Raw genomic sequence first — 27122 nt, forward strand, 5'->3', positions numbered from 1 at the left:
GAGACGGGAATTACTATCATACATTTGTGCGTAATTAATACCTTTGTAAGGTCATGTTTTAATGGCAAACGATAATAAATTTAAACAAAAATGTGTGTATCTAAACTAAATGAACAATGAAGTATCATTACTATAGTAAGTGTGTGTGAAGTAGAAACGTATGTTTGTATGAAGCGTAATAATGGAACAAAGTGCAATAGGTACCTGGTCGGTGGAGAGCACGAGCTTGGCGTGCTTGCGCTCGGCGCGCGTGACGAGCAGCAGCGCGCGCGGCGCGGGCGACACGGCCAGCAGCTGGTCGTGGTCGTGCGACACCAGCGCCGCGCGCGAGCCGCGCCGCAGCAGCGTCAGCCCGCGCGCGTCCACCGCCAGCCACAGCGCGCGGGGCCAGTTCGATGTGAACGATTGCTGGATATTACATTATATATTAATGTCCAGGTTCTAACGACCCGGAAGTACTTTGTGTAGGACGACAGACGACGAAGAAGAATGATAGGAACTGGAAATTTAAGTTTGACGGACTTTTATACAAAGCAGTTCGATCGTAAGGAATTTTGTCGAAATATAATCGAAGTCGGCACCGTATCGCGCCGCGTCGGACCAACCAACAAACCGTCCGCGAGAAAATAGGTAATTTTTTTGTTTTGTCAAGATATGTACACAAAGATTCAGCGCCTCGTCAGCACACTACTCACCATAACGTCAAAGATGGTGGCCCTGGTGAGCGGCCAGGAGCTGGCGAGCGTGAGCGCGCGCTGCATGGCGGCGTGCGGCGGGGTGCCGCGCAGCGCCAGGTGGTGCAGGCGGACGGCCGGCGCGGGCAGCGCGAGCCTCGCCGGCAGCACGGCCGCCGCCGCCGCCGCGCACTCCTCGCCGCCGCCCGCGCACTCGCCGCCGACTACTTGCGCGTGGAGAGCCGCTACCATCACCTATACATACAAGATACAAGATACAAGAGTGCCGTTATTAGAGTGCCGTTTGACTTGTGACCGGAAGACCTACCGCGAACCACTTCGTTTGGTCAACTATTTGCGTCTGTATAAATCGAATATGCAAGAGCGGTAGGCGGTAGAGATGCAAATAATAAAATCCCGATTTTCGGGCTATATGCACTGGTGTATCTCCGCATTTTACGTGTTACATCGTATTTTAAGTACAATTGACAAACGTATTGTAAGCGCAAGAAATAATGACATAACGACTAATTTGAGAAGATAAACGTAAAAATTAAGCGGAATAACATTTTGCACTTTACATGATTCTGTGATATAACTAGAATCGAAAAATAAGAGAGCGCAAAAAGAAAAAAACCTCGATCTCCACTTACCGCTTCGTCGGTCTCTATAGGCAGGCGATCGTGTCGTATAGAGTGCAACACTTGGTAGTAGAGCAGCTCCATTTCGGCCGCACACGCCGTGTGAAGCGGTCGCTCGCCGAGGAATAGCCGTTTCTTGAACACTAGCCTGTTTAACAAATTATATATTTAGAATAAACTGGCACGCATTTATATGTATTTAAAATCCGAAACAAAATGATCCGTTGAGATGAATTAGTCTAAAATACAATTTAAATAGTGAGAGTTCTCAAAAGTGCCAAACTTATTTTCCTGTAGAAAAGGGAGACACATTTTATCAAAGAGTTAATAAGAAACGGACCTGCAGGCGGCGGCGGTGGCGCCGGCCTTCTCCCACCGCGCTAGAACATCCCCCACGCGCTCGCTGCCGCCCAGCGCGCGCTCGCCCGCGCCCGCCGGCGTCGAGTTGGCGCACACTTCGTATAGCGCGTAACCTGTGTAATACAACATCGTTTTGTAAACAAACATGAAAATGAAATGAAAATGAAAAATGAAAATATTTTTTTGAAATAAAAGCTCAACGGGCATATTACTCATAAGAAGAAAACCGACCTGTAGCTGCTTCACTGAGGCCGATCTTATCGCGCAGCATGGTCACGAGGTGGTCGGCGGTGGCGGCCGGCCCGAACACGAGTCCCAGCTGCTTCCCATCCAGCAATAATACCCGCACGTGTAGTGGCCTTCGCGCCGCCGCGCACAGTAACTCTTCTTTGGATGGTGCGGCCGCGCGACGAGGCACTTGCGCTATGCTTAGCGCCACCTATAAAAAAGTTATGGTATACAAATGTGGAGATTAAGTAATTCAAAACGAGTGGCGATAAAACAAGCGAATGCGAATTTTCTTTCCGCGTGTAACGTATTGTGGCAATTACTACACAGCGTGGCCCATTTTCATTGTTCCTTGATCGTATGCTTAGTTATACATGTATTCTTAAAGTACTACGTTGTTCTTACCTACCTTTTTATTTTACTAATATTGTTTTTATGAACCTCCAGGTCTGTTTGTATCGCTTCTCAATTTTTGTACATTGTGTACAACATATGTAACATGTATATTATGACTGTTTGTGTTCTAAAAAACGTATATTCACACGGTTTACAACGTAAATAAATAAATAAATAAAAGTGTGATAAACGGCCTCCTAGCCCTCGACAGTGCGATATTACGTCCGGTTCCACCTCTGTCGAGTCGTCATGACGCTCGACCACGCGATGAGGCATGCGTGAAGTAGAGACGCACGCATGCCAGTAAAGTCGCACTTTCTGTGTCTAGGCATATGCGTGCGCTTAATGGCGGGTCGTCAGTCGTCACTTGTGACTCGGGCTCAGGTCGAGCAGACCTGTGGAACAGGCACACCCACCTGTTCGGCGCGGCGCGCGAACTTGCCCTCCTCGCCGGCGTGCAGCGCGGTGCCGCGGTAGCGCAGGTGCGCGAGCAGCAGGCGCCGCACCGGCTTGCTGGGCGGCAGCGCGGCGCCCACTGCCGCGCACAGCAGCGCCCAGTGCCGCGCCGACACGCGCGACATAGGCTCGGGGTGGTCGGTCGTCTGTACAACACATTAGAGATCGCTATATGGTTGCGTTTCGTAGCGAGATGGCATATGTAATGCGAGTGGGATTAGCAAATGGTGCGTTAGCGACACATTCGCCAGGTCTGGATATGTAACTTTTACAACAGTGTGATATCAAATGAAAAAGCTGGTCAAATTGGGATCAATCGGTGGCACACAGATGCCAAAGCCTTGCTTTATGTGAAACAAAATTTTCCATAAACCATACCTGCTTGATGAGCTGCACATACAGCTCGCTGAGCAGCGTGTCCTTCTGCAAGCAGCGCTGCAGAAGCGACTGAGCTAGCGCTACGCGGTCGTCGCTGTCGCTCTCTTGGCTGCTCACGCTGTTGTTGTTGGCTAGGTTGGTGGTGCTACCCTCGTTGGTGTTCAGGCCTGCGTGGCTCATTATATCCTGTCAACAATTCAAATTACTCGCTCATTAATGCTGAAATATTCAATGCATTGTGTAAATCTAATTTGACTTCCTACGTACTTCTAGATGGGACACACGATATCGTAACTTTACGTAATATTTGTGCACGACGAGAGGTCTAGCCGGTTGCGTCTCGCTCGCATCACTCGTGCATTGGTCGGGCTGACTACGGTTTGTTTGGCAAGTTCTCGTTAGAAGCCATCCGATGCTCGCTTAGTATTTTAATCGGAGCTCTCAAGTGAGTCACCTTGAATATCTGCATGGCGGCCACCTCCTCGGCCTCGTTGAGCTTGGTGAGGCTGTGCGGGAGGGTGCGCGACCAGCACCAGTAAGCGGCCGGGAAACTCTTGTAGGACTCTCCCTGCGTCTCCGCGGCCATGTCGAGCCGCACCCGCTCCAGTCGGTGCTTGCTCAGCCTGCAAGCAATATAATAAATATTGATATGTATAGAAAATGATATGAAGAGAAACTCTATGAAAACTGTCTTTCACGACCATAAAATTGATACGATCGTCGGCTATGGCAATGTGACGAACAATCGAGTGTTATAGTTTTGGTCGGTGACCTTCTAAGCGTATTTCTGAGGAAGTTCCCGGCGGAGAGGTCAGTAGGGCGGCGGAGCGTGCCGGAGTCGACGAGCGCCCGGCGCGCGCTGCGCAGCGCGGCGGCGAGGCGCGCGCGCTCGGGCGCCGGCGCGGCGCGGCGCGGCGGCTCCGCGGCCAGCCCGTTGCCCAGCACCGGGCTGTACGCCGCCATCAGCCAGGCCGCCTCGTTCTTCTGCCCGGACTCGAGGACTATGCACCTGAAAATATAAGTGATATGAATATGAATATAGATTTCAGTTGAAAAGAGCGAGCCGTGAGGATTGTTTTATCTCGAGTGGAATGGTGTGACGACCAACGACGCGAGAAGGAATCTCGACTTATCTTCTGAGAACGACTTAGTATTTTTTAAGCAAAATGTGAGACGCGACATTGGACAAAATGGAATACCACCCTTATACGGTAAACTTTTAAGACGATCGACATCGGCATGAACCATTTCATAGACACCGTATGTTACAAAACATGTAGCGGCATGGGTACCGGTGTCCGTCGTGCTGGCCGTGGTGCGTGAGGCTGATGGTGAGCCCGTTGTCGACGGGGTCCATGACGAGGGCCGCGATGTTGCTGTACGGGTACTCGGCGAGCGCTACTTTATCCGACGGACGAACTAGGACGACGCCTTCGGCGCCCACTCCGAGGAGTACGTTGGGACCTGAGTAATTAGATGATCTTGTTAGTATGTTAAATAAGTTAATTATCAAATGATAATTTTAGATACTGTAGGAATTTCTTTGAGGGTGTTTCAATGGGATTTCTACTGGAACGTAAGCGTGAATTTATATAGACAAAACATGATCAAAAATGTATGTAATACTGTCAATACTTTTTACAGGTTTTTATACATGACAGGATCATTTTATTATCGGACTTACCATGCGCCCAGTATCCTTTGTACGTTACAGGGAAGAGAGTCACCCCGTAGAGTGGATACTGCATAACGCAGGACAAGTACAGAGCCTTGGCTGTCAGCTCCGCGCGTCCGGCGCCGAACTGTCGGTGCGCTTGAGCCAGAATTGTGGCCTGTTGGGCAATAAGTCATATAATAAGATTATTAAATAACAGTTTACTTTAGATTGTACTTCCGATCATAATTTAGCTCAAGGCACGTCTTCAATATGTATGTGCATATTTTTTCTAGAGTCACGCAGCGTGTGATAAAGATTCACAGGCTACGAGCTGTAAGCTTGGCATCCAGCGGACGGAGGCAGTATCTTCGATCGCTGCGACACTCACCCACTGGTGCTGCGGGCGGGCGCGCGCTACCCGCTGCGGCAGGAACTGGTCGGGGTGCGCGTAGTAGGCGCGCGTGTGCGGCGGCGGCGGGCTCGGCGGCGGCTCGCCCAGCGACACCTGCGCCTGCAGCCCTGCTAGCTGCAGGGCCACCTTCTCCGATACTGGAAACTCGTCCATCTGCAAATAAATGTTTTCAAGGACTGTTAGCATTTAAGGCCTTTCTAGGAATTACCTTTGATAGTTAAGTACTTCTCGCACATACTTACCTATCGCACAAAATATGTATAAAAAGGTCGGCATTGAGTGCGCACAACTATGATCACTCACTATAATTTCAATTGACTTCAGTAGACAAAAAATATATGATTGCAAGTTCAAAAAAAACTGGAAATTGACGTTTACCTTGACGACACTATGCACGGCCTGAGCGTAAAGCAGGGCCACCTCGACGGGGTCGTGCGGCAGCTCGCGTCCGCCGCGGAACAACCGTCGCTTGAACACGAAGCGGTTATCTGCAGAACCGCCGCCTGGGCCTTGTTGCCTAGGACACAAAACAATATTGATATTTTTTTTATTTAATTTATTTAGAAACAAACAGTCTCTTATATTAATAACTTGTTACAATGTAGGGTAATAGACTTATAGACCTACAGTTTCCTAAAAAATAGTATGAAAACCATGTGACTTATATAAATACTAAATTAAACTAGAAATATAAATTCCAAGTTGTCAAAACAATGTTACAACAATACTCTTTCATTTTAACAAAAATAAAACAAGAATGGAAAAATAAAACAAAAATGGATAAAAAATGGATAAATTGTAAACAAAACAAAAGTGCAATTAAAGTTAATTTTCTAATTAAAGCCTGTTAAAGCCTATTAATACACTTCAAGGTCAGGCGTTTGAAGGTACAAAACTTGTTATTGAAAATATCTAAATTTTGAAATTTATTATCATACATCCTGCAAGCTCTTCTAATGAAACCGTTTCTCGCGTATGAAGTTCGACTACGGGGAATATAAAAGAGGTTCTTCTTTCTACATTCTCGCTCACAACGACGGGGTACTCTAAAGATGATCTAGATTTTAATAACTCAGGGGCGTCGATAATGTTGTTAATGACCTTATACAGAATAATAACATCAGTGCGTTCGCGACGCAAGCTCAAGGGAGAAATATTATGTCTTTTTATAGCGGTAGTGTAATCTATGTATTTATTACCAGTGCGGTAATCAATTGCTTTTACAAACTTTTTTTGCACTTTTTCTATTCTATCGCTATGAATTTTATATAGCGGGTTCCACACTGCGCTAGCAAATTCCAATCGACTACGGACATAGCTATTAAATAATATCTTATACGTCGAAGGTCTCCTGAAATCCTTACCTACGCGCAATATGAATCCCAACTGTTTAAAAGATTTTTTTAAGATATTGTCAATGTGGGGCACAAAGGTAAGCTTTGAGTCCATGATTACGCCGAGGTCACGGATCTGGTTCACACGGGTTAACTCTTTATCGCAAAGATCATACTTGAAATTAATAGTTGTCCTTTTTCTACTAAAGCTAATAACAAAACATTTTGCTGGATTTAAGAATAGATTATTTGCGTTACAAAAAGTCTGGAAATTATGTAGATCATTTTGCAGTAACTTACAATCGTCTGGATTTCGTATGATTCTAAAAATTTTCGTGTCGTCGGCGTATAAGAGCATGTTTGAGTTCTTGATACATTCAGTGATATCATTAAGGTACAGGACAAATAGTAGTATTATATTATAGGAATTCAAGTAAACTCCACCATCGAAGCAAAGAATTTGTTGGATAGCAAACTGGACAATGATAGCGTCTGACCGCTACGATATGTTTTTATGTCAAGTGCTAAGTCAAGTATGGGATAGTGCAAACATAGCGTGGTCTGTGTCCAGAACTACCTACTCAAAAGTCTATATCTATATGCATTTTATATGGTTAATCGCACTTGTACTCACATTTCCCAAGCAGCGATGACGTCGTATAGGTAGTGCGTGGCGCGCACGTGCTCCTCCCGATTCCCTCGCTGTTGGTACACGGCCCAGCCAGCCCTCGAATGCGGCGCTAGGCCCAGTTTGTCGGCGAGTCGAGCGGCCGCCGCCGCTGCGGTGTCGGCCGGGTGAACGTCGATGGCTTTAGTGCGCCCGTCGAGGAAGAAGAAGCGGCAGACTATCGTGCCGAGCCGTCGCATCGCCTGGATACAAGATAAATATCAGATCAGTCTTGTTGCGTGTCAATTATATATTGTACTAAAAAAATATGTGAGGTGTCGGATGATAAGAGAAACGGTTTACTACGCAATGTTCGAAGAGGCCCGGCTAGTAAGAGTTAGTTGTAGTATTTACCGCAATTTCGACAGTGCTAGGCGGTAGCAACCTCGGCGCGGCGCCTCGACAGTTATCGAGGCACCACTGCGCACAATGCGCCGCCCGGGCCGCGGGCGCAGACGGGGACACTCGCGCTCGCTGTCGCAACCACGCGCAGTAGTAACGCGAGAGACCGCGAGATGGTTGCCAGGCAACGGCGCACAGGCAGAGGATCAGCCATACTCGCTCGGCCCATTCTTCGACGGGGCATTCCGTGATCTGGTTGAGAAAATCAAAGTCACTTGTATGCTTTTAATCGTATTTACAGTTACAAAGTGATATCCGCAATATTTAATTTAAGGTTTCCATTTGACGATCTTACCTGTCTCACACATTGCACCAATATTTCGTCCCTCAACTCTTCCCGTTCTAACCCCTTGCCGATCAAAGCTTGGATCACTTGTGTCTCCTTATCCGCGGTCAGCTCTCCTCTCATATACCGACACAAATCCTGAAAGACAACAATTTATTAGTAATTGGATTTTTCAACCTTATACTCATACGTTTTAATTTACAATGAAAGTGACTTTATGAAGTAAGTACAACACATCCTTCGAGTAACGATATTTAGACCGTATGTCACAAAAACAACATTCAAATTGCAATGCACGGAATACTTACGCGGAATATATTGACGGCAGCCGTGACGCTGTCCGGGTCGTGCAGTTGTATGTGTGAGGTGGGAATGTTGTTTCCTTTATGATACGTTATCATTTCCTCTTTGGTTAACAGCTCCATGGATTTGCTCTTGCGTGTGAGCGTTGCTATTATTGTACCTGAATAGAAACGCATATTAGTCTCAAAACTAAATTCGTGGTACCCTAGGTTTCTATTTATTCACTGCTAGTTGTTTGAGTGGTTCTTAAACAGTGGGAAATCTAGAAAAATATTATGGGGTGAGTCTGTTAATTGTTTATTGTTTGAATAGCCGTAAGGGACCCAGCATAGGATGCACCAATGGGGTAAGAACCTACTTACTCGTCAACATGAAACTATTCTTACCTTCAGGCGACCTGGGGTGATCATTGAAGTACAGCTTAGCGAACTCGCTGAGGTCGTTGGTGGCGTCAGCGGGCGGGGTGGTGGGGGGCACCGCGGAGGCGGGCGGGCTGGCGGCTGCCTCCATTTGGTGGAGGCGGCGCTCGACGCGCTCTTTGCGACGCGCGTTGCGTTCTGTGCTCTGTACACATGGGAATAAGAAGTACAAAAACTGACTACGGCTATTTTTGGTAAATTCTAGACCTTTTTGAAATATGGTAAAAAATGTATATGGCACCAAGATAATAAAAGCTAATCGATGACACCTCATTCGTCAAAATTAGCTCATTATTCTCAGGCTTCGTTGCTACCTACATAATTCATAAGAATACAAATATATTCTAAATAACTTCCTTTTAACTTTGTAATTAGTATGAAATAAAACTATGAAAACGGATTATATCGCGTATATTGAATTTATAATACATCCCGACGTTTCGAACTCTTTACAGCGTTCGTGGTCAACGGGTGACTGAGGAAAAATTACAAAGTGCAAAAATACCCACATACTAAAATAATGAACAATCATAGACTACAAACTTTAAGGCTGGTTGTACATGCAAAATCGGTTCATAAGGCTAGTTATACACTATAATTATTTTTCAAGTAAAGATATATATATATACGCGATAAAAACTATGCCGGCTCCAACCCTACACCACGGACCCGAGAAAATTTAATTCCCTCCTAAATTGTAGGAGGGTATCCCAATATGGGACCGGCAACAAACTCGGCGGGACACATCTTTTCAAAACATCCGAATGTTTTTATCGCGTATATATATATATATCTTTACTTGAAAAATAATTATAGTGTATAACTAGCCTTATGAACCGATTTTGCATGTACAACCAGCCTTAAAGTTTGTAGTCTATGATTGTTCATTATTTTAGTATGTGGGTATTTTTGCACTGTAATTTTTCCTCAGTCACCCGTTGACCACGAACGCTGTAAAGAGTTCGAAACGTCGGGATGTATTATAAATTCAATATACGCGATATAATCCGTTTTCATAGTTTTATTTCATGAGTAACTATCGCGGTAACCGAAGACAATATTTTGTAATTAGTAATTAAAAATTTACGTTGACTGACAAATTCAACTATGAAATTTACGTTTTTAATATTAGTAATTACTTTTACTAAGCTTGGCCTACACCACTCATAATTGAATTATTTATTAAGACCGCACAAACTTACATTAGCGTCCCCGTTCATCATGTTCGGCGGGCTAATGCAGGTGTCCATGGGCACGGGCGGCGGCGTGGCCGACTTGCGTGACGTCATACTGCTCGTCATCGAGGGCGGGAGCTTCTGTGACGTCACGCTGCTCGTCATAATGTTCGGCGGTTTGGGCTGGGGCGTCTTCTGAACGGGTAGCGGCGGTAGTGGAGCCGCAGGTTCAGGTTCAGAGTCTCGCGTTGAGAAACTACGGAAAAGTATTAGTGTCTTTGTACAGAGCGTGATTTCAGTAAAACATTAAAATTAACATGACTTCAGTGTATTAGACCAATTTCACTGATGTGTTGTTGAGTTAAGAGCCAACTGGTTTCGTACCTTTCGGTTAGTAAAATGTTTTGTTCCCAAGATAAATCAGTTGAGGCGTTCAGCGATCCATTATTTTCTCTACTGCTAAAACCTGAATTGCCGACTCACAACTCAGAAGAGAACAGCAAACTATTTACCAAAATTTTTTATTTGCCAGTCTTTTCGAGTTTTCTTCGTGCCTCAGCGCTGGCAGCGCGACACCTGCAGCACCACCTGGCACGACATCTACGTCTTATTTCTTTTTTACCCACAAAAAGGTACTTACGCAAACGCTACTTAGTGTTGAAGTCATCAAAGCCAACCCAATAGGTTCTGAGGACATGCACGCCTGAATTAACTCCCGTGCTTTTATGAAGTCAAAGGCTTGCTTACATGCAACCTGTCTTAAGAGGCCTTATTCCTACAAACGAGCGTATTTTGCAAAATGCTTCCTTTTTCATTCAACATTACGACGTAACTATTAGTATTTATTCAAAAACTGTTAACGTTCTTAAATAATCATTACCTAAACTAGCGGCTGAAATAATTAAAGTTTGCATTTTCTCTTTTTAAACCTAAAATAAATGAGTTTTCCTGGGAGTATTTTTCAAAATTTGCAGTGAAAGGTGTCGTTTCGGTTGCCAATTTTGCAGTAAACAAGAATCATTTGGTACATGAATGATTACAATTCAATACACCATATCTTGGACGAGGGGCTAAAATGATTGAAAATCAAAGATTCATTTAAAAAAATTGATAAAATACCTTCCGAGTTTTCTTAATTTTTTCGGTGAAAACAGCACGCATTATATTTTTTTATCGCAAATTGTACTTATATTTTGCCCTCAGAATAATATTATAGCAAACTCTAACTTTATGTGAACCCATAAAAAAATAATCATAACTATAGGACCTATTTTACCGTAAATTTAAATATTTTTAAAAGACGTATAAATCACGCTGCACCGACACTGCGCGCTCAGTCTCCGCCGGGCGCGCTTAGGGGACGGACCTGTGCTCGATCGTCAGGCGTTTGTTTCGTTCGTAATCAACGAGCTAGTTCCGAGAAGTGGTGTATACTGCGATTAGAAAATCTTGATCCTTAGGTGATCAATGTAATCATAGGTACATTTTATAGCACAAATATTAAATTTTTTCGCCTAGGTGATCGGGTCTGTTCAGGGTGCCTAGCCAAGATGCCAACCGTTTAGGTACCTATAGTTTACATTAAAACCAAATCTGTAGCTGGCCTCTGAATGGGTAGTAGAAACGGGTTCCGTATGTGTTTCCCTTTCCAGATGACCAAGGTGCCTAGCCAAGATGCCAACCGTTTAGGTACCTAGAATATAGTTTACATTAAAACCAAATCTGTAGCTGGCCTCTAAAATGGGTCGTAGAAACGCGTTCCTTGTATCTTTCGCTTTCTAGATGACCAGGGTGCCTAGCCAAGATGCCAACCGTTTAGGTACCTATAGTTTACATTAAAACCAAATCTGTAGCTGGCCTCTGAATGGGTAGTAGAAACGGGTTCCGTATGTGTTTCCCTTTCCAGATGACCAAGGTGCCTAGCCAAGATGCCAACCGTTTAGGTACCTAGAATATAATTTACATTAAAACCAAATCTGTAGCTGGCCTCTAAAATGGGTCGTAGAAACGCGTTCCTTGTATCTTTCGCTTTCTAGATGACCAGGGTGCCTAGCCAAGATGCCAACCGTTTAGGTACCTATAGTTTACATTAAAACCAAATCTGTAGCTGGCCTCTGGATGGGTAGTAGAAACGGGTTCCGTATGTCTTTCCCTTTCCAGATGACCAAGGTGCCTAGCCAAGATGCCAACCGTTTAGGTACCTATAGTTTACATTAAAACCTAATCTGTAGCTGGCCTCTGGATGGGTAGTAGAAACGGGTTCCGTATGTCTTTCCCTTTCCAGATGACCAAGGTGCCTAGCCAAGATGCCAACCGTTTAGGTACCTATAGTTTACATTAAAACCAAATCTGTAGCTGGCCTCTGAATGGGTAGTAGAAACGCGTTCCGTATGTGTTTCGCTTTGCAGATGACCAGGGTGCCTAGCCAAGATGCCAACTGTTTACGCTCCGTAGCGAACGAAACGCAACCGTCTCTGTCGCACTAATATGCAAGAGTGATAGAGAGCGATTACCCTATCGTTCGCTGCGGAACGAACGACTGGCATCTTGGCTAGGCACCCAGGTTAAGGTACCTATAGTTTACATTAAAACCAAATCTATAGCTGGCCACTGTAATGGGTAAAAGAAACGCGTTCTGTATGTGTTTCGCTTTGCAGATGACCAGGGTGCCTAGCCAAGATGCCAACTGTTTACGCTCCGTAGCGAACGAAACGCAACCGTCTCTGTCGCACTAATATGGAAGAGTGATAGAGAGAGATTACCCTATCGTTCGCTGCGGAACGAACGACTGGCATCTTGGCTAGGCACCCAGGTTTAGGTACCTATTATAGTTTACGTTAAAACCAAATCTATAGCTGGCCACTGTAATGGGTAATAGAAACGCGTTCCGTATGTGTTTCGTTTTGCAGATGACCAGGGTGCCTAGCCAAGATGCCAACCGTTTACGCTCCGTAGCGAACGAATCGCAACCGTCTCTGTCGCACTAATATGGAAGAGGGATAGAGAGAAATTACCCTATCGTTCGCTACGGAACGAACGACTGGCATCTTGGCTAGGTACTCTGATTATCTGGAAAGCAAAACACATGCGGAACGCGTTTCTATTACCCATTTCAGTGGCCAGCTACAAATTTGGTTTTAAGTGGTTTTAACGTAAACTGTAGGTACCTAACCCGAGTGCCTAGCCAAGATTCCAGTCGTTCGTTCCGAAGCGAACAATAGCGTAATCTCTCTCTATCACTCTTCAATATTAGTGCGGCAGAGACAGTTACGTTTCGTTTGCTACGGAGCATAAACGGTTGGCATCTTGGCTTGGCACCCTGGTCATTTGGAAAATGAAAGAGATACGGATCGCGTTTCTATTACCCATTTCAGAGGCCAGCTGCAGATTTGGTTTTAATGTAAACTATAAGTACCTAAACGGTTGGCATCTTGGCTAGGCATCCTGGTCATCTCTGGGTACAAGTATGTATATGTTCTTAACATAATAAACTGAAATTACTACTACCATGCATATAAAATAAAATAAAAGAGTGGCTATAACAATAAAAATAATGTTACTTGCTGTTGAAATCGACAAAGATCAAGATTATTCTTCTCTGCGTTCAAAACGCGTTATAGTTGCCGGTGCTCGCGTACCGCGCGTCAACGCCATCTATTGAGTGTTATTTCGTGAAATCGATGAACGCTCCAGGGAATAAGGGCTCTTAAAAAAAGTAGGTATTCGTGCCGACCCTAACATCTTTACTTCCATGCTCTGTGAGACAATGTAACTTGTCGTATTCAAAGGCTCTTGGCATAGTACGAGTAGAAGACATTGGAATCCTTCTAGCCGTAAGTGACGCACATCTGAAGAGAGATGCCGGTGTTCTCTGCGATGGTTTTTCTTCGTATCAATAGACTGCTCAAGCCTATTTTGATTATTAGCTTACAGCACCATTATACAGCTATAATAATAAATAAATGCTTAGTTACTTACCCATTCTCTGGTGGTAGCATAGGTGGCGGCGGCGCTGGCTCGAGCTCTGCGTTCGGCCGTGGTATGACCGCCTCGTATATTGGTTCTTTGCCGTTCAATACCGATAGTTTTCCGTTCGGTATTACGCCGTTTGTGAGTTCCGGCGGAGTTGTGTCTAGAACAAATTGAAAGATTAATAGACGATAAAAAATACTTTCAAACACACACCGTTAAAAATGTCAGACAATTGCTATTTCCAGGTTTTCGGAGAGATAAAAGTCATGTGACGCGAAAGGTATTAGGAATAAATGTGGAGGGATGTGGGAGAGTGGATGGACTGTGCGAGAGATGATATGACAAGAAGGCAGGTGAATGATGAGATGACGAACGACAGAGGAGGTTATATAACAACTGAATACGTAATGCCTAATTAAATTGACATGTAATATTTAAAATATTATAAATAAATGACTATGAGGTACGGAGGAAAAAGACATGCTGCGGCCGACCCCAAATGCTGAGAAAAGGAAAAGCGAATGGTAATGAATGGAGATTTTGCTCGCCTTGAAGTCTATAAGTCCACATACCTTTACCTGGCGGTGGCGGCGGTGGCGGCGGCGGCGGCGGCGGCGGTCCAGCCGGCTCGGGCAGCGTGCACACCGGCGGCGGCGGCGGCGGCGGCGGCGGCGGGAACACCGGCGACTCCGGCATCGGCTCGGCCGGCGGCGGCGGCGGCGGCAGGCTCGCCGACAACACGTCGCTCCCGCTCGATGACGTCATCACGCCGTTTATCGACGTCGACATGAGCCCGTTCATCGATGACGTCATCGCGTTAGATGTGCCGTTCATAGAGGCAGTCATGAAGTTGGTGCCGTTCATAGGTGTGGATAGTGAACTAGATACGGGAGTGGATGGTTGGAGGATGGATGTGAGGGGAAGGGAGGAGGGCGGTGGGGGTGGTATAGCGTCTGATGGCGCGCCGTCTGGTTTGCGTTGGGCTTCGGTCGTGGATTTGCTTAGCTCGTTCATCTCGGCAGCCAGTACGTGTTCCAGCTAGAGGAATAAATGTAAGTAAAATTTACCAGGAGCGATTCCAATTATAGCGTCATCAGTATTTTGCTTAGGTTTTTATAGAAACCAAATTATTAACACTACAATTCACTAAAAAGTAAACGTCACCGTTACTGTTTAAACTTTCCAAAGACAGTATACGTTCGACAAACAAAGGCGGATAAATATAGCAAATCCTCTTTTGTCAGGGCAGTCAGTTTTGTCGAGGATTTCGGATGGAAGTGCCGCCCCAATAGGGTATTCTCCTACTAGTCAAATCAGTTTCTTTTTTTAAACTGTCAAAACGATTTGCTTATATGGAATTTATAAATAAAACATTACACAATGACGTCACGGTCAACTCACCTACTTTTTATAGTTCTATCCGATTTATTAAATAGAACTTGTGTTTAAAAATAACTGCTATCTGTGTTTTTCTAACAATTTTCTAGTGCTTTTTTATTTCATGCATGGTGTGAAATAAATTATTTTAAATACAGTCAAATCCCCTATTGTCCAAGCAGGCGTAGTGGTCACGTACCTCATGGTGCAGGTCCTCGGCCAGCCGCTCCATGGAGTCGCCGATCTCGGCGATGCTGGGCTGGTGCGCGGGCTGGCCGTCGGGCGCGCCGCGCTGCGCCGGCACGTCGGCCAGGAAGTCGAACAGGTTGTCCAGGTTCACGGAGTCGACGCGTCCGCTCGGGTTGGCCAGCCCGCGGAGCTGGTCGGCCATGTTTTCGAGCTCGACTCGCTCCTGGTTCGCTTTCTCCGCGAGGCTGAAAAATAACGGAGTCATTAGGAACAAAATCCGTGTTAAGGAGTGCAAAGATTTAGATTATTTATTGGGATTAAATGACACCACTTACCGTTGTCTATTGCTATTCTACGCTTCACTAACCTGTTCCTCTCCTCTCTCAGTTTGATCTCCTGGTTCACTCGCTTCATCTCTCTCAGCGCAGCCGCGACTTCCCTCGCGAAGGCGCCTCGCAAGTGCCGCTGCAGTGTTAAAGTAGCGCGGCGTAGTCGGAGGAACGCGGCTCGCTCCTTCCAACCGCGCCATGCCGCCTGGAGGACGATCACGGCGTTGCGCCATTGCACGTATTGGCGGCGCTTCACGGAGCCCTTGTACCACTGCGAATTATTATGTTACGGTAAGATCATAATTATAATAAAAGCCAGAAAGCCTATTGAAAATGTATTTCTTTTCAGCGAGGCGAACGAACGAGGGGTACGAGTCGGCGGCCGGACTTAATGAGAAGTAATCTCATTGACCTTATCGTCTTATGCAGGCGATTTATGGTGTAACACCGTAGAGACCGTTTTTGATGGCTAAAAAGACCGTTGCGAGACCGACATGGTCTACCGCAGGCCAGACAAGAGAAGTTTGCGGAAAACGGTACTGAAACGCCTTGACGTGCTGCGAACCAGGACTCATCACAAAACTTGCGACAGTTGCGACCCTCCACAACGCCTTTGCGCCACTCCGTCTGTTGTTCTGCGAGCCTCTCCCGGTCTCGGTGGTCGATATGAAAGGCAATCATGTCCCACTTTGCGCAATCTTTAAAGAAGTAATCACATCAGTCGTATTTCTAAATAAAATGAAAATTGCCACTCACTCTTTGTAACCGTAACGCTGAAGACTGAAGTAAATGTGTCCGTTTGGCTTCGAGAGGCATATGGACCGAACTTCTCATGAATATTTTCGTGTGACCGATCTGCCAGTCGCCTTGCGGCGCGTTCACAATTGACATTACAGTTCTGAAAGCAAAATAATATCCATATGATATTTTTATATAATAAAGCGCTATATTTCGTCGATTCAGACCACAGATGATAATGTATCTATAAACCGAGCTGTATCTCCTAACCCATAATAGATACTTGCTGTACTTGAATCTTGTAGACTTCGACGACCGAGTGTTAAGGTTGGTTGCACCAAACCGTGTTTGTCATAGTCAAAACGTTCGATAAATTTTATACTACGGGAAGTATCATAGCCAAGATAGATATAACTCCGTAATAGATGTATACAGTCTAAGGAAAAAACGTGCCTCGAAAATCAAGAAAATTTGATTCTCGTTCAGAGGGCGCTACTAGCTTTGGCTTACTGTCGTATAGATGGCGTTGACGGTTTCGTTTGTTATTTAACAATTTTAACGCATATCAGTGAAAGAACATGGGTCAAAATCATAAAAATAATTAATGCAAATAAAAAAATCATTTATCCATATTTAAATACATTTTATCGTATTTTTATAAATTTTTATTTTTAGTTTTAGTGTGTCGACAGATGGCAATGAATTTAATGGGGTTACAAAATTTACTATGACAGTACCGCTCTAGTATAAGTTACTCTATGATCATAGTTAATTAATAAATCCGCTTTCACTGAATAAATCGGGTTCTGGATACTCACGCCACGTCGGGCTGGCGGCGCGGATGCGGCAGCAGGCAGCGGTAGCGCGCCTGGAAGGCGGCCGTGGGCAGGTGCACCGGGTACCCGTCGCGGCGGATGCGCACGATCTCGTTCATGCCCAGGTAGCGCAGCTGCTCTAGCACGAGCTGGTCGTTGTACGTGCCCGCCTCCTTGTTCTCGTTCGGTTTTATGCAGCGGGCGTACCTAAAACGAGCGAAGGTCATGATTAATATACAGATCGTGTGGCAGTGACACTATTTATAAAGGTGAAAAATCTTGTACAATCGGAAGAATGAAGTGAGGTTCTACGAGGAAATGGAAAGTTTAATAAATAATCAATTTCCTTGTTATTGGATACAAACAGCTACTGTGAAGCGAAAGTTGCCTAAGACAACTCGAAAACTTTGTTATACCAAATCTATTGGCATCACAAAAATAAAGCTTCTATAGGCCTACCACGTGAGTGGAGATACGACTATCCGTCCCTCTTTAATTAACATAGTTAGTTAGAAAAGGACGGGTCTATCTCGCCGCGAGATAACTATCATGTGCTAGCCCGGCAGCCGGGCAGTCCATATACATAAACCTGGAATTAGTCTCGTTATTACCGGAAATTATGTGTATACAGCTATGTAATGATATTGTAAGTGCTAACCACACGTCGGTGGCTTGTAGCATATCAACCAGCGACTGCAGCTGTGCTCTGAACGTGTCCACGACGGTCGGCCGACCTTTGGATGTCCCTCGCTGCGTAGTGCCCATTGAACTTGGACTTGAAAGCGATAGGTCCTGTCAAATATTATAAGAATATAGTAACGTCTTAAAGGTGAGTCAGAGAGTGACGCAAGTAGGTACATTTAATTTTAACAGGGTACTATTATTATAAACATTCCGGTAAATAGTGTGTCTCAGGCTCTTGCGTCTTAGTCAGCCGCTCGTTTATTGTTTATTGACCATATTGTACTCAAGTTAAATATGTCGTTATCAGATTTAGTATATATTCTCTTCAGCTATTTATTCTTTACAACCATGAAACTAAGCTAGACTAGGTATGGAATTATCGAACAAACCTGTCCAGGAGGCGCCAAATCCTGAACGTAATCGGCCAATTCTCTGACGAAGGGGTTTGCCGATCTGCTCAGGTGGTCTATAAACGCGTCCTGTTGCGTGTCTCTGTTCTTGTCCACGAAACCTTGCACGCTGTAGCATACCTGCACAAAGTTACATACGATTATAGCACGTAATCACATTTTTATAAGGCATTTTATTCCGAAAAGATAAATGTATAAAGCTTTAGTACTAGTACGACTCTTTAGAGATCGCACTAGCGTCTTTTGAGCGTCGGCGTCTAGTCCGAGCTGTGGACAATGGTGTCGCTGCGCAGTTGCGGCAACGTTGCGTCGAGGAGCAGCAATAGAGTTGGCTAGATGGCGAAGCTCGGGAGACAATATTGTAGGGTCTCTCTTACTCTGTTCTACTACTCACCGTGCCCGCATAATGCTGAACACCAAACTCTTCTTCCCATTTCCGTCTAGAACCCTTTACAAAGCTCTGATGCTCGCCGAATTCACCCTGGATATTCGTCAGGTACGCGCCATCTGAGCCCTGGAACAATTAGAGTAGCAATGATATGTTTACTCGGTTGTATTGTTTATCCATCGTAATGTAAACGGACCGAAATTTTGTACAGTTTTTGTAAGAAAAGACCCATTTTCATCGCTCTCGAGCTTGCAGTGCAACAAGTGGCGAAACAGTGAGATGTTTATTATTAGGTACATATAATGTACTTAGCAGTTATTTTGTGAGCAGATGTAGAAGCAAGAACAAATGGACTGATTAACTGACCATAATGACAATTCGCGACTGAAATCCGACAGGTCATCAGCTGCTCGTGTTATTTTCAAAAGCAAAATCAACTTAAGACCGCATGTTGTCTGCCTCTATCTTTAAATCAATTGTTTTTCTTTAAGCTTTATCTTTTAGGCAGAGTAGTAGCTGAACATTTTTCAAGTTTAGTTTAATCTTTGGTTATGGAATAAATGGGCTTATTTATTTTTTTTATTTTTTTAGTAGTTGAACAAGATCTTACTTTGGGCATATGACACTGTTCACTTAGCAGTTTGAGCAAGCTTCGCGGCGGCTTCTCCAGCAACTCGAGGCACGCCGCGTTGTCCGTGAACTGGATTTGGTTGTACACTATGCCTTCTTGACGGTACTGAAAGAAACAGATTCGTTAAAACACCACGCTACAGGAAGATATGTTTCTGCAAAATTTATGCACCAACATTAACCTGTTAATAATAAAGTCATGTGTAAATAACTTTTTGCTCATCGATACCGCTGTGAAATGAGTACTTTGTGCTCAAGCTTATTTACAATAACGTTTTAAGAATTAAGCAAACAATAAACTTACAATTTCTTGCTCCAACGCGAACACGTAATTATTAAAGAACATATGCAGCTTCTCATTGGCGTAGTTGATGCAGAGCTGTTCGAGCGAGTTGGAGGCGAAGTTCTCGAAGCCGAATATGTCGAGCACGCCGAGCGAGCGCGGCGCCTCGCGGCCAGGCGCCGAGCAGCTGTTTACGTGTCGGACCAGCCACGCGAATGTTCGCGAGTACAGCGCTCGCGCCATTGCGTGCCGGTTTTCTCGGGCCTGTGGACAACGTTTATTTCATAACCTCCTAAGGCCCACGGTCCTACTCATAGTAGCTACTAATTACTTCAAAGTAATTTAAACCATTTTCAATGGGAACAGAGTTGCATTTCTCTTGTTTCGTTCGATTTCAAAACGAAAGAAATTCAACCATATTTCCTTCACTATTTCAAATTTAAATTGTAGGCATGATGATATCATTCAAAAGTATACCCTTATTTCTAAACATCTAAGTAGTATTTCACGAAGGTGTACGCGTATAGACAGCAGATGTCATGATGCGGCGGTTCCCGCACAAATATTAAGGAATGACTTGTGAAAAGGGTACAAAAGAGCGATGCTAAAGTAAAGTGAACCTTATTGATGTGGCTTTAAAAACGTAAACTAAGTAAATGTTAGATCAACTTGATTTTCTATTTTGGAAAAATTAGGTTTACAGTTTGACCAAGCTAATCTGCATTTCATTTGCAATGACAAATTGTGGTAGTGTCAACCCATTATTAATGCCAAACTTCTTTGTAAATATGACGTTTACATAGTGGCGTTTCCATACAACTACCTACATATAAGAAACCTCAACGGTTCCATCCATACCTCATGTAACCTGAGCGGAATGTCGGTGACGTTGCCCCGTACGTTGATCTGTCGCTCGAGGAGCACCTTGTGGGCGGTAGGTTGCGCCAGGCCCAATAGGTTCGCGACAGCGTTCACCGCTTCTGCATCTTCCGGTGCTAGGGCGCTGCGTTCTCCGTCCACATCCTAAAAGTTACAAAATACAAAAGTTACACGACTGAATGGTTATTATCATAATTTTCAATAGCGAATAGTTATATTGAACAGTCCCTATAAGATATCTGTAGCTGTTGGCTTAGCAGGAAAGGGCCGCGACACTATCTCGCGGGCGGGATAGACTACCCGTCTTTCCGTTTTCTAACGGTATTAATTACAAAGAGATGGGAGGTTTATCTCGCGCGCGAGATACTGTTGCGATGCTTTCGCTCTAATGCACTTGAAACACAATCTGGGGCTCACTTCCAGTTTAAAACTCACAGTCACAGTTTAAATCTAAAACGACCTAAACAATTTCTTTATCCGACTAGTACCTAGTAGGTATATTATGTAGCACGGCAACCAAGCCTTCACCTGAAACTGTATATTCCCAAGCCACAGCACCGCTGCTAACACTTTGAACAGTCCTTCGCACATCTGCAGCGGCACTTGTAGAACTGTCAAGGCTAGTTGCAGGGCCTCCAGCTTGCCCTGCTCGCCGCCTAGCCCTTTGCGAGCGTCCTCGTCTTCCGGGCGAAGGTATTTGAACTGAACTCCGTCGCGGAGACGGAGGGCTGTGCGTAGTTCAGCGTTATGCTAGAATAAAAGAAAATATACTATGATAGTAGTTTATGCAACTGATACATAATGAGGGGCATAAAAGTACGAGGGTGGAATTAGGTATATTTTTCCTCAGTCTCCCGTTGATATTGAACGCTGTAAAAAAGTTCAAAATGTCGGGATGTACTTCAAATTGATTATACGCGATATATAACCCGTTAAGATAGTTTTACTCCATGAGTAACTAGGGCGGTAATTGAAGACAATATTATTGACACTATGCCCGCAACCAGCTTCAAGAACAATTGGTAGTCTCTTTTGAGCGAAGGCCGGGTAATTCTGGCCCGCTTTAAGAGCAAGGAGGGGAGCGTCTTGAATCCTACGGCAAGTACCGCAGGGATTGAGTATATAGCGTCACTTTGCCGAAGCAGACAAGTTTGAGATTAGGGACTATTTGCCACTGTTTGTTTAATTCACATTGGAACGTACCTTAGCGCCCTCAACCAGCTGATAGAACACATGGTAGTTGGTCTCCCTTGGCGAAGGGCCCGTGATCCTAGCCCGCTCCAAGAGGAAATCACGGAGCACAGCGCCGCGGATCCCTCCGCGGTTGTCAAGCCGCACCTCCACGAATTTTCCGAAACGAGAGGAATTGTCATTGCGGACTGTTTTTGCATTGCCTGAAGTATAAGAACAATATAGTGTTAAGTACAATACAAGAAAACCAGACAAGTGCGAGTCGGACTCGCCCACAGAGGGTTTCGTAGTTTTTAGTATTTGTTGTTATAGCGCCAACTTACGCCAACAGAAAAACATCATCTGTTAAAATTGCAACTGTCTAGCTATCACGGTTCATGATATACAGCCTGGCGACAGACAGACAGAAGTACAGACAGACGGACAGAGGAGTCTTAGTAATCGGGTCCCGTTTTACCCTTTGGGTACGGAACCCTGAAAAACTAAGCGTAAAGTTATTTTGTACGTACATATACACGGTCAAGCAATAAGACCTGATAATTACCTAATAATCATCAGATTTATACAACTTATAATCGTCTGCGTGAAATCTGGTTACGAGATATTCGTACATTCGTACCGCGCCAGTTTTCCTTGGAATCGGCCATTACATTTTGGATAGGCAGATGGAAGGACCACAATTTTTAACTCTAAAAGACGTGAAAGATCTACATTTTTTTTATAGTAATAGTTCCAAAAACATTCAAGTTCACACGGGTTCACACGATAGGATTTCATTAAACATGAAGTAAGTAGCTGGTCGTATATGATAGTTATAAAGTTACCAAACGCTTCCAAAACCGTGTTGGCTTCAAGAATCTGTTGTTCCGCCCATGTGGCCTGGCCGCCAGCAGCGCAAAGGTACTGTAATATCAATTTCGTCGTCTCCGTCTTGCCAGCACCGCTTTCCCCCGATATCACTACGGACTGATTTTTCTCACCATTCTAAAAAGAGAGATTAATTCTAAGTATTACTTGCAGATTAAAAGGGTTTAATGTTGATTGGCAGTTGACAGCCGTTTCCCGAGACCGCTGGATCGATTATCGGTCTTAAGCAGGATGAGATATTTGTATCTGGTTGATGATGAAACTGGCAACAGCGAGTCACTACGGAAGTATAAATGAGCCAACATATAATTATATTTTTTGTACTTGATAAGTAGGTCATATGATAATGCCAGCGATTTAATTTTGCGCTTACTCGTGAAACTTTATGAGTAAATATGTAACTAGGGGGTTAGGAATGGAAGTGTTTCTTATATAAAGTTAGTTTGCTTACCCGTAGCGAGCTATAGGCGGACTCCGCTAAAGCAAATACGTGCGGCGGCAGGTTCCCAAAGGCTTTGCCTCGAAATTCTTGCATGTGCTCCTGTAATATTCAAGTCATTTAAAAAAAAAACATTTTAAAAAGTCATTTTAAATAAATGATTAATGATTATGATTTTACCGTTAGAGTATATTTTTCAGTAATGTGGTAAGCGTGCAAAATCTTTCGAGAAAACAACGTTCACTTTTTCACGAATGTCAACGTAAGAAATTAAAATGTGTCAACTCTTAAGCAGAAAAAGTGTGATATGTGGGAGAAAAAGCGTGACCGTATAAGGTACTTTTTAATGTCATATACATAAACGGAAGGAATGAATGACATGGCTTAGCGTAACTCGCTTATTGAATGAGCGTCTTCATGAATGATTTCCTCTGATTGATTACGGTGTGACGTCTAATTTATCACTTTTTTATGAAGAACTTCATTGTTTCCGACCACAGCGCGTCACTTCCTAGAAAGTGAACGATTGTTTGCAAATGTTTCTATGAAAACAGGAAGTTTTATCTTTAACATGATTGTATGAAAATGGTGGACCTATATTGGTTATCTATTTAGTCTCCTTTCATTTATTTCTGTATATATTCTATACCCTGTTGGATGTTTTAAGCCTTAGAATGCAAACAATTATAATTATCACATCAGAAAAGTCTCGTAAGTCTATCTGATACTTAATATACATATATCATTCGTACGTATGACAAAATAAATAGGATTGGATATATGCGGTAAACAAAGTGATACGATAGTCACCGGCATTTACAGAAGCATATCAGATTTCAACTAAATCCGACTACTGAATCTAGATAAAATATTGGCGAGATGTGTATCGGTAAGACAGCTAGCTAGTCCATATGATCTAAGTTAAATAAATGCTCGGCGTTTTATCTTTTGGCAATAGGCAACTTGTAAATGGGTTTTGTTGCAATAAAGATGTCAGTCTCCCTAACAAATATCGTATGTTTATGTGCAGAAGCTTCCTGTTATCATTTAGCCGTGCGCGTGATCCAATAATTGCGAATTACGAGCTGGGACCCGAGCCCATAACTCGTGTCTTCTCTGTTAAGGATCTCGGAGTTGTCTTCGATACGCGCCTCACGTTTCACGAGCACCTGTCATCACTTGCTAAGGACTGCTACCGAAGACTGGGCTTTCTTATTCGCAACATGCGTGACTTTAAAGAGCCATTCGCACTGAAACTGGTCTATAACGCCTTGGTTAGAAGTAAGTTGGAGGCCTCGTCGGTCGTGTGGCACCCACACGAGTCAACGTATGCCTTGTTACTCGAGAAAGTTCAAAAAGCCTTTTTAAGATCCTTGTACAAGAAAATGTACGGGTATTACCCGTTTCTGTACCCAACCAAATTCTTGTTAGGGACCCTCGGTTACAACTCGTTAGAGGTCAGGCGAAACTTTTCTTTATTGACTACGGCTTTACGGGTCCTGCGTGGCGAGTCAGACTGCCCAGAGCTGGTGTGCCGCCTGGTACGACTTTTTGTCCCTGACGTTCCCAGGATGGCTCTCAGGCCCCGCCGACGCGACTTGTTGGCAGTGCCGGCGGCTCGCACTGTGTCGCGTAAGAACTCGCCACTTCTTCGTGCTCTCACACTTTTGAATGCGCTCCTGACATCAGCTACTGACTGCGATATGTTTGCGTGGCGATGGACGGCTGTGTGCAGTGAATGTCTGAGGTTTTGTGAGAGGATGGATGATAGGTGCTCAACTGTAGTAATTTAGTGTTGTAAATATACCATAGTACTAGTTGTAATTTAAATGTAATTAACTTTCATGGCGCATTAGTTTTATACTGTAATGTCATGTAAATGTGTTTTCAATAAAATAAAATAAATAAAAATTGTATTACTCACGACGATGACACACCCTTTCGATTAACGGATTTTACTTATGGGTAAGATTGCTTTGATACCATTGATCGAAAATAGGTGTAATATAGGTGCTCACCGTTGTGTAACATCCCAGCTCCTTGTAGGGATTCACTGCGACTAGGATTGAACCTGTGTATGTCTGTAATATTACTTAAGGAAATATGCTAGTATAATATAATATATATATTGTAGTGTATATATTGCTAGTATAGTATAGTATAGTATATGTAATCTTATTTAAAAATAACTCGTGTTTACTATTGCATAAAACATGCAAGGATGAACCATTGCAAATTGAAAATGTATATGTTATTCCAGCGGCAGTCATAAAAATACTTCGCAGTCTGTCGAAAATAACACAAAGTCATCTTGGGTATTCGCGCATGAAGTGTAAGAACAAATACGTTACGCTACAATTAAAAAAAATACGGCGTGTAATAGATTTGGTTAAAGGCATGAATATCCATTACTTTTTAATATTACATCAAAATAATCACTACGGTTTAGTTTACACAACTAAAATAATCATTTTAGGGATTAGACTTATATTGACCGGGTTATAGACCGTGATTACCTTTTGTATTTTTTGTGAGCTCCCGATATTTCGACGCAGTTACATGCATCATGTTCACGGGAATACAAAAGGTAATCACGGTCTATATCCCGGTCAATATAGGTCTAGTGAAACTAACCGTGAATCATTCAAAACTCTAATTTTAGGGATTGTTTATAAAATAGCCGTGGAGACTAAATCCAGTTCAAATTATCAAATCAAACGTTATTTCTGAAAAAAATATAACTACGTATATATATATGAGCCCCAATGCACATGACTTCGTCTAGACCCACTTCAACATACGATATTAATTTTAAGGACTTTTATTTCAACCCAGATTGATTTGGATGATTAATGGAATACGCTATACACAAAGTCATAAAAAACAGTTTAATCGTGCGCTTGAACAAAGATTAATAATGTTATTTGTTTTAATATATTTATATCATGAAAATAACATCCCGCAAGCAAAAAATTACATCTAGTTTTTAACGCAAAATTGGCCGTCTATTTAAAATAAAAACTATTTTTTAAGGATTGTAATATGAAATAATATTTTAGATTGAATATAGAATATGCGATGTCATCTAAAATGACAGATGGCTATAATATAAAAAGGCAAATTCAGAGTAAATTTACATTACTCCGTACTAAATTTTCTATCGAGATGGTACGAGGTAAGCCAGTGGCTGAAGCAGAGCGGAAAATTATAATTTCAAGTAACAATAACGGCAAAATATCACCAAAGTACCAAATATCCAAGGACCTTTCTTTGCCAAGATCTACAATTCAAACGATCATCGAGCATCACCGAAAACACGGAACAGTCTCCTGTTTAAAAAAATCTGGCTGTCGACGAATAACCACCAAAGCAGAAAACAGGATTCTGAGCAGGATCATCAAGAAAAATCGTCGTGCAAGAGCAGGAGAACTTACCGTACTATGGCGTGACCCGATTAAAAAAAACATTTCAGTCGATACCTGCAAGAGAGTAATGAAAAGAATGGGCTATGGTTTTTACACTGCTAAAGAGAAACCGTTACTTACTCAAAAGCATAAAATTAACAGGTTGAAATTCGCACAAAAGTACAGAAACTGGACTGCTGATCAGTGGCGAAAAATAATATGGAGTGATGAATCTAAATTTGATGTCACAGTTGGCGATGAACGAAGTAAAGTCATTCGAGAAAAAGGAGAGGCATTTCATAAAGACTGTCTTAAACGCAAGGTGAAGTTTCCAGCATCATTAATGATTTGGGGCTGTATGTCGGCACAAGGTGTGGGCTGTCTGCAATTTATAGATGGAACCGTCAATGCTAAAAAATACAAAAGCATCTTGGAGGAGAGTTTCCTGCCGTCTATACGGAAGTTAAAGCATAGAAATGCATTTACTTTTCAACAAGATGGTGCCTCATGCCATACTGCAAAGACAACAATGGCGTGGCTGAAGTCTAAAAAAATTCCTACCATGTCATGGCCGTCCAGCAGCCCGGACTTGTCTCCCATAGAAACATTGTGGTGGAAAATGAAGTAAAAGTTGCGAAAAGATCCTTCTAGATCAAAAGCTGATCTTAAAGAGAAACTTACCAGTGTCTGGAATGAAGTAACACCTGAAGAGTGTAGAGAGTTGGTAGATACAATGCCG

At 43.5% G+C, this 27122-nt stretch overlaps 1 protein-coding gene across 1 annotated transcript in view; it reads right to left on the reverse strand.

Annotated features, from left to right (window-relative positions):
* LOC134748175 (myosin-I heavy chain) overlaps nt 1-27122 on the reverse strand; it is an 85052-nt gene that overhangs the window by 3757 nt on the left and 54173 nt on the right. Inside the window, exons 4-39 of the mRNA XM_063682888.1 lie at nt 24998-25060; nt 22992-23081; nt 22498-22657; nt 21686-21876; nt 21011-21232; nt 20462-20626; nt 19625-19867; nt 19301-19426; nt 18697-18816; nt 18282-18422; nt 17867-18000; nt 17212-17415; nt 16412-16553; nt 15694-15926; nt 15337-15571; nt 14333-14798; nt 13767-13920; nt 9816-10044; nt 8581-8758; nt 8200-8354; nt 7901-8029; nt 7558-7797; nt 7171-7406; nt 5581-5719; nt 5179-5355; nt 4818-4965; nt 4426-4597; nt 3906-4142; nt 3588-3756; nt 3134-3319; nt 2716-2901; nt 1907-2114; nt 1656-1788; nt 1328-1463; nt 696-929; nt 205-408 (exon numbers count right to left, since the gene is read on the reverse strand). Of these exons, the coding sequence (XP_063538958.1) occupies nt 205-408; nt 696-929; nt 1328-1463; nt 1656-1788; nt 1907-2114; nt 2716-2901; nt 3134-3319; nt 3588-3756; nt 3906-4142; nt 4426-4597; nt 4818-4965; nt 5179-5355; nt 5581-5719; nt 7171-7406; nt 7558-7797; nt 7901-8029; nt 8200-8354; nt 8581-8758; nt 9816-10044; nt 13767-13920; nt 14333-14798; nt 15337-15571; nt 15694-15926; nt 16412-16553; nt 17212-17415; nt 17867-18000; nt 18282-18422; nt 18697-18816; nt 19301-19426; nt 19625-19867; nt 20462-20626; nt 21011-21232; nt 21686-21876; nt 22498-22657; nt 22992-23081; nt 24998-25060 (6585 nt within the window). The remainder of the gene's footprint in view (nt 1-204; nt 409-695; nt 930-1327; nt 1464-1655; nt 1789-1906; nt 2115-2715; nt 2902-3133; nt 3320-3587; nt 3757-3905; nt 4143-4425; nt 4598-4817; nt 4966-5178; nt 5356-5580; nt 5720-7170; nt 7407-7557; nt 7798-7900; nt 8030-8199; nt 8355-8580; nt 8759-9815; nt 10045-13766; nt 13921-14332; nt 14799-15336; nt 15572-15693; nt 15927-16411; nt 16554-17211; nt 17416-17866; nt 18001-18281; nt 18423-18696; nt 18817-19300; nt 19427-19624; nt 19868-20461; nt 20627-21010; nt 21233-21685; nt 21877-22497; nt 22658-22991; nt 23082-24997; nt 25061-27122) is intronic.

This window comes from Cydia strobilella, chromosome 16 (genome assembly GCF_947568885.1).
Source record: "Cydia strobilella chromosome 16, ilCydStro3.1, whole genome shotgun sequence".
NCBI lineage: Eukaryota > Metazoa > Arthropoda > Insecta > Lepidoptera > Tortricidae > Cydia > Cydia strobilella.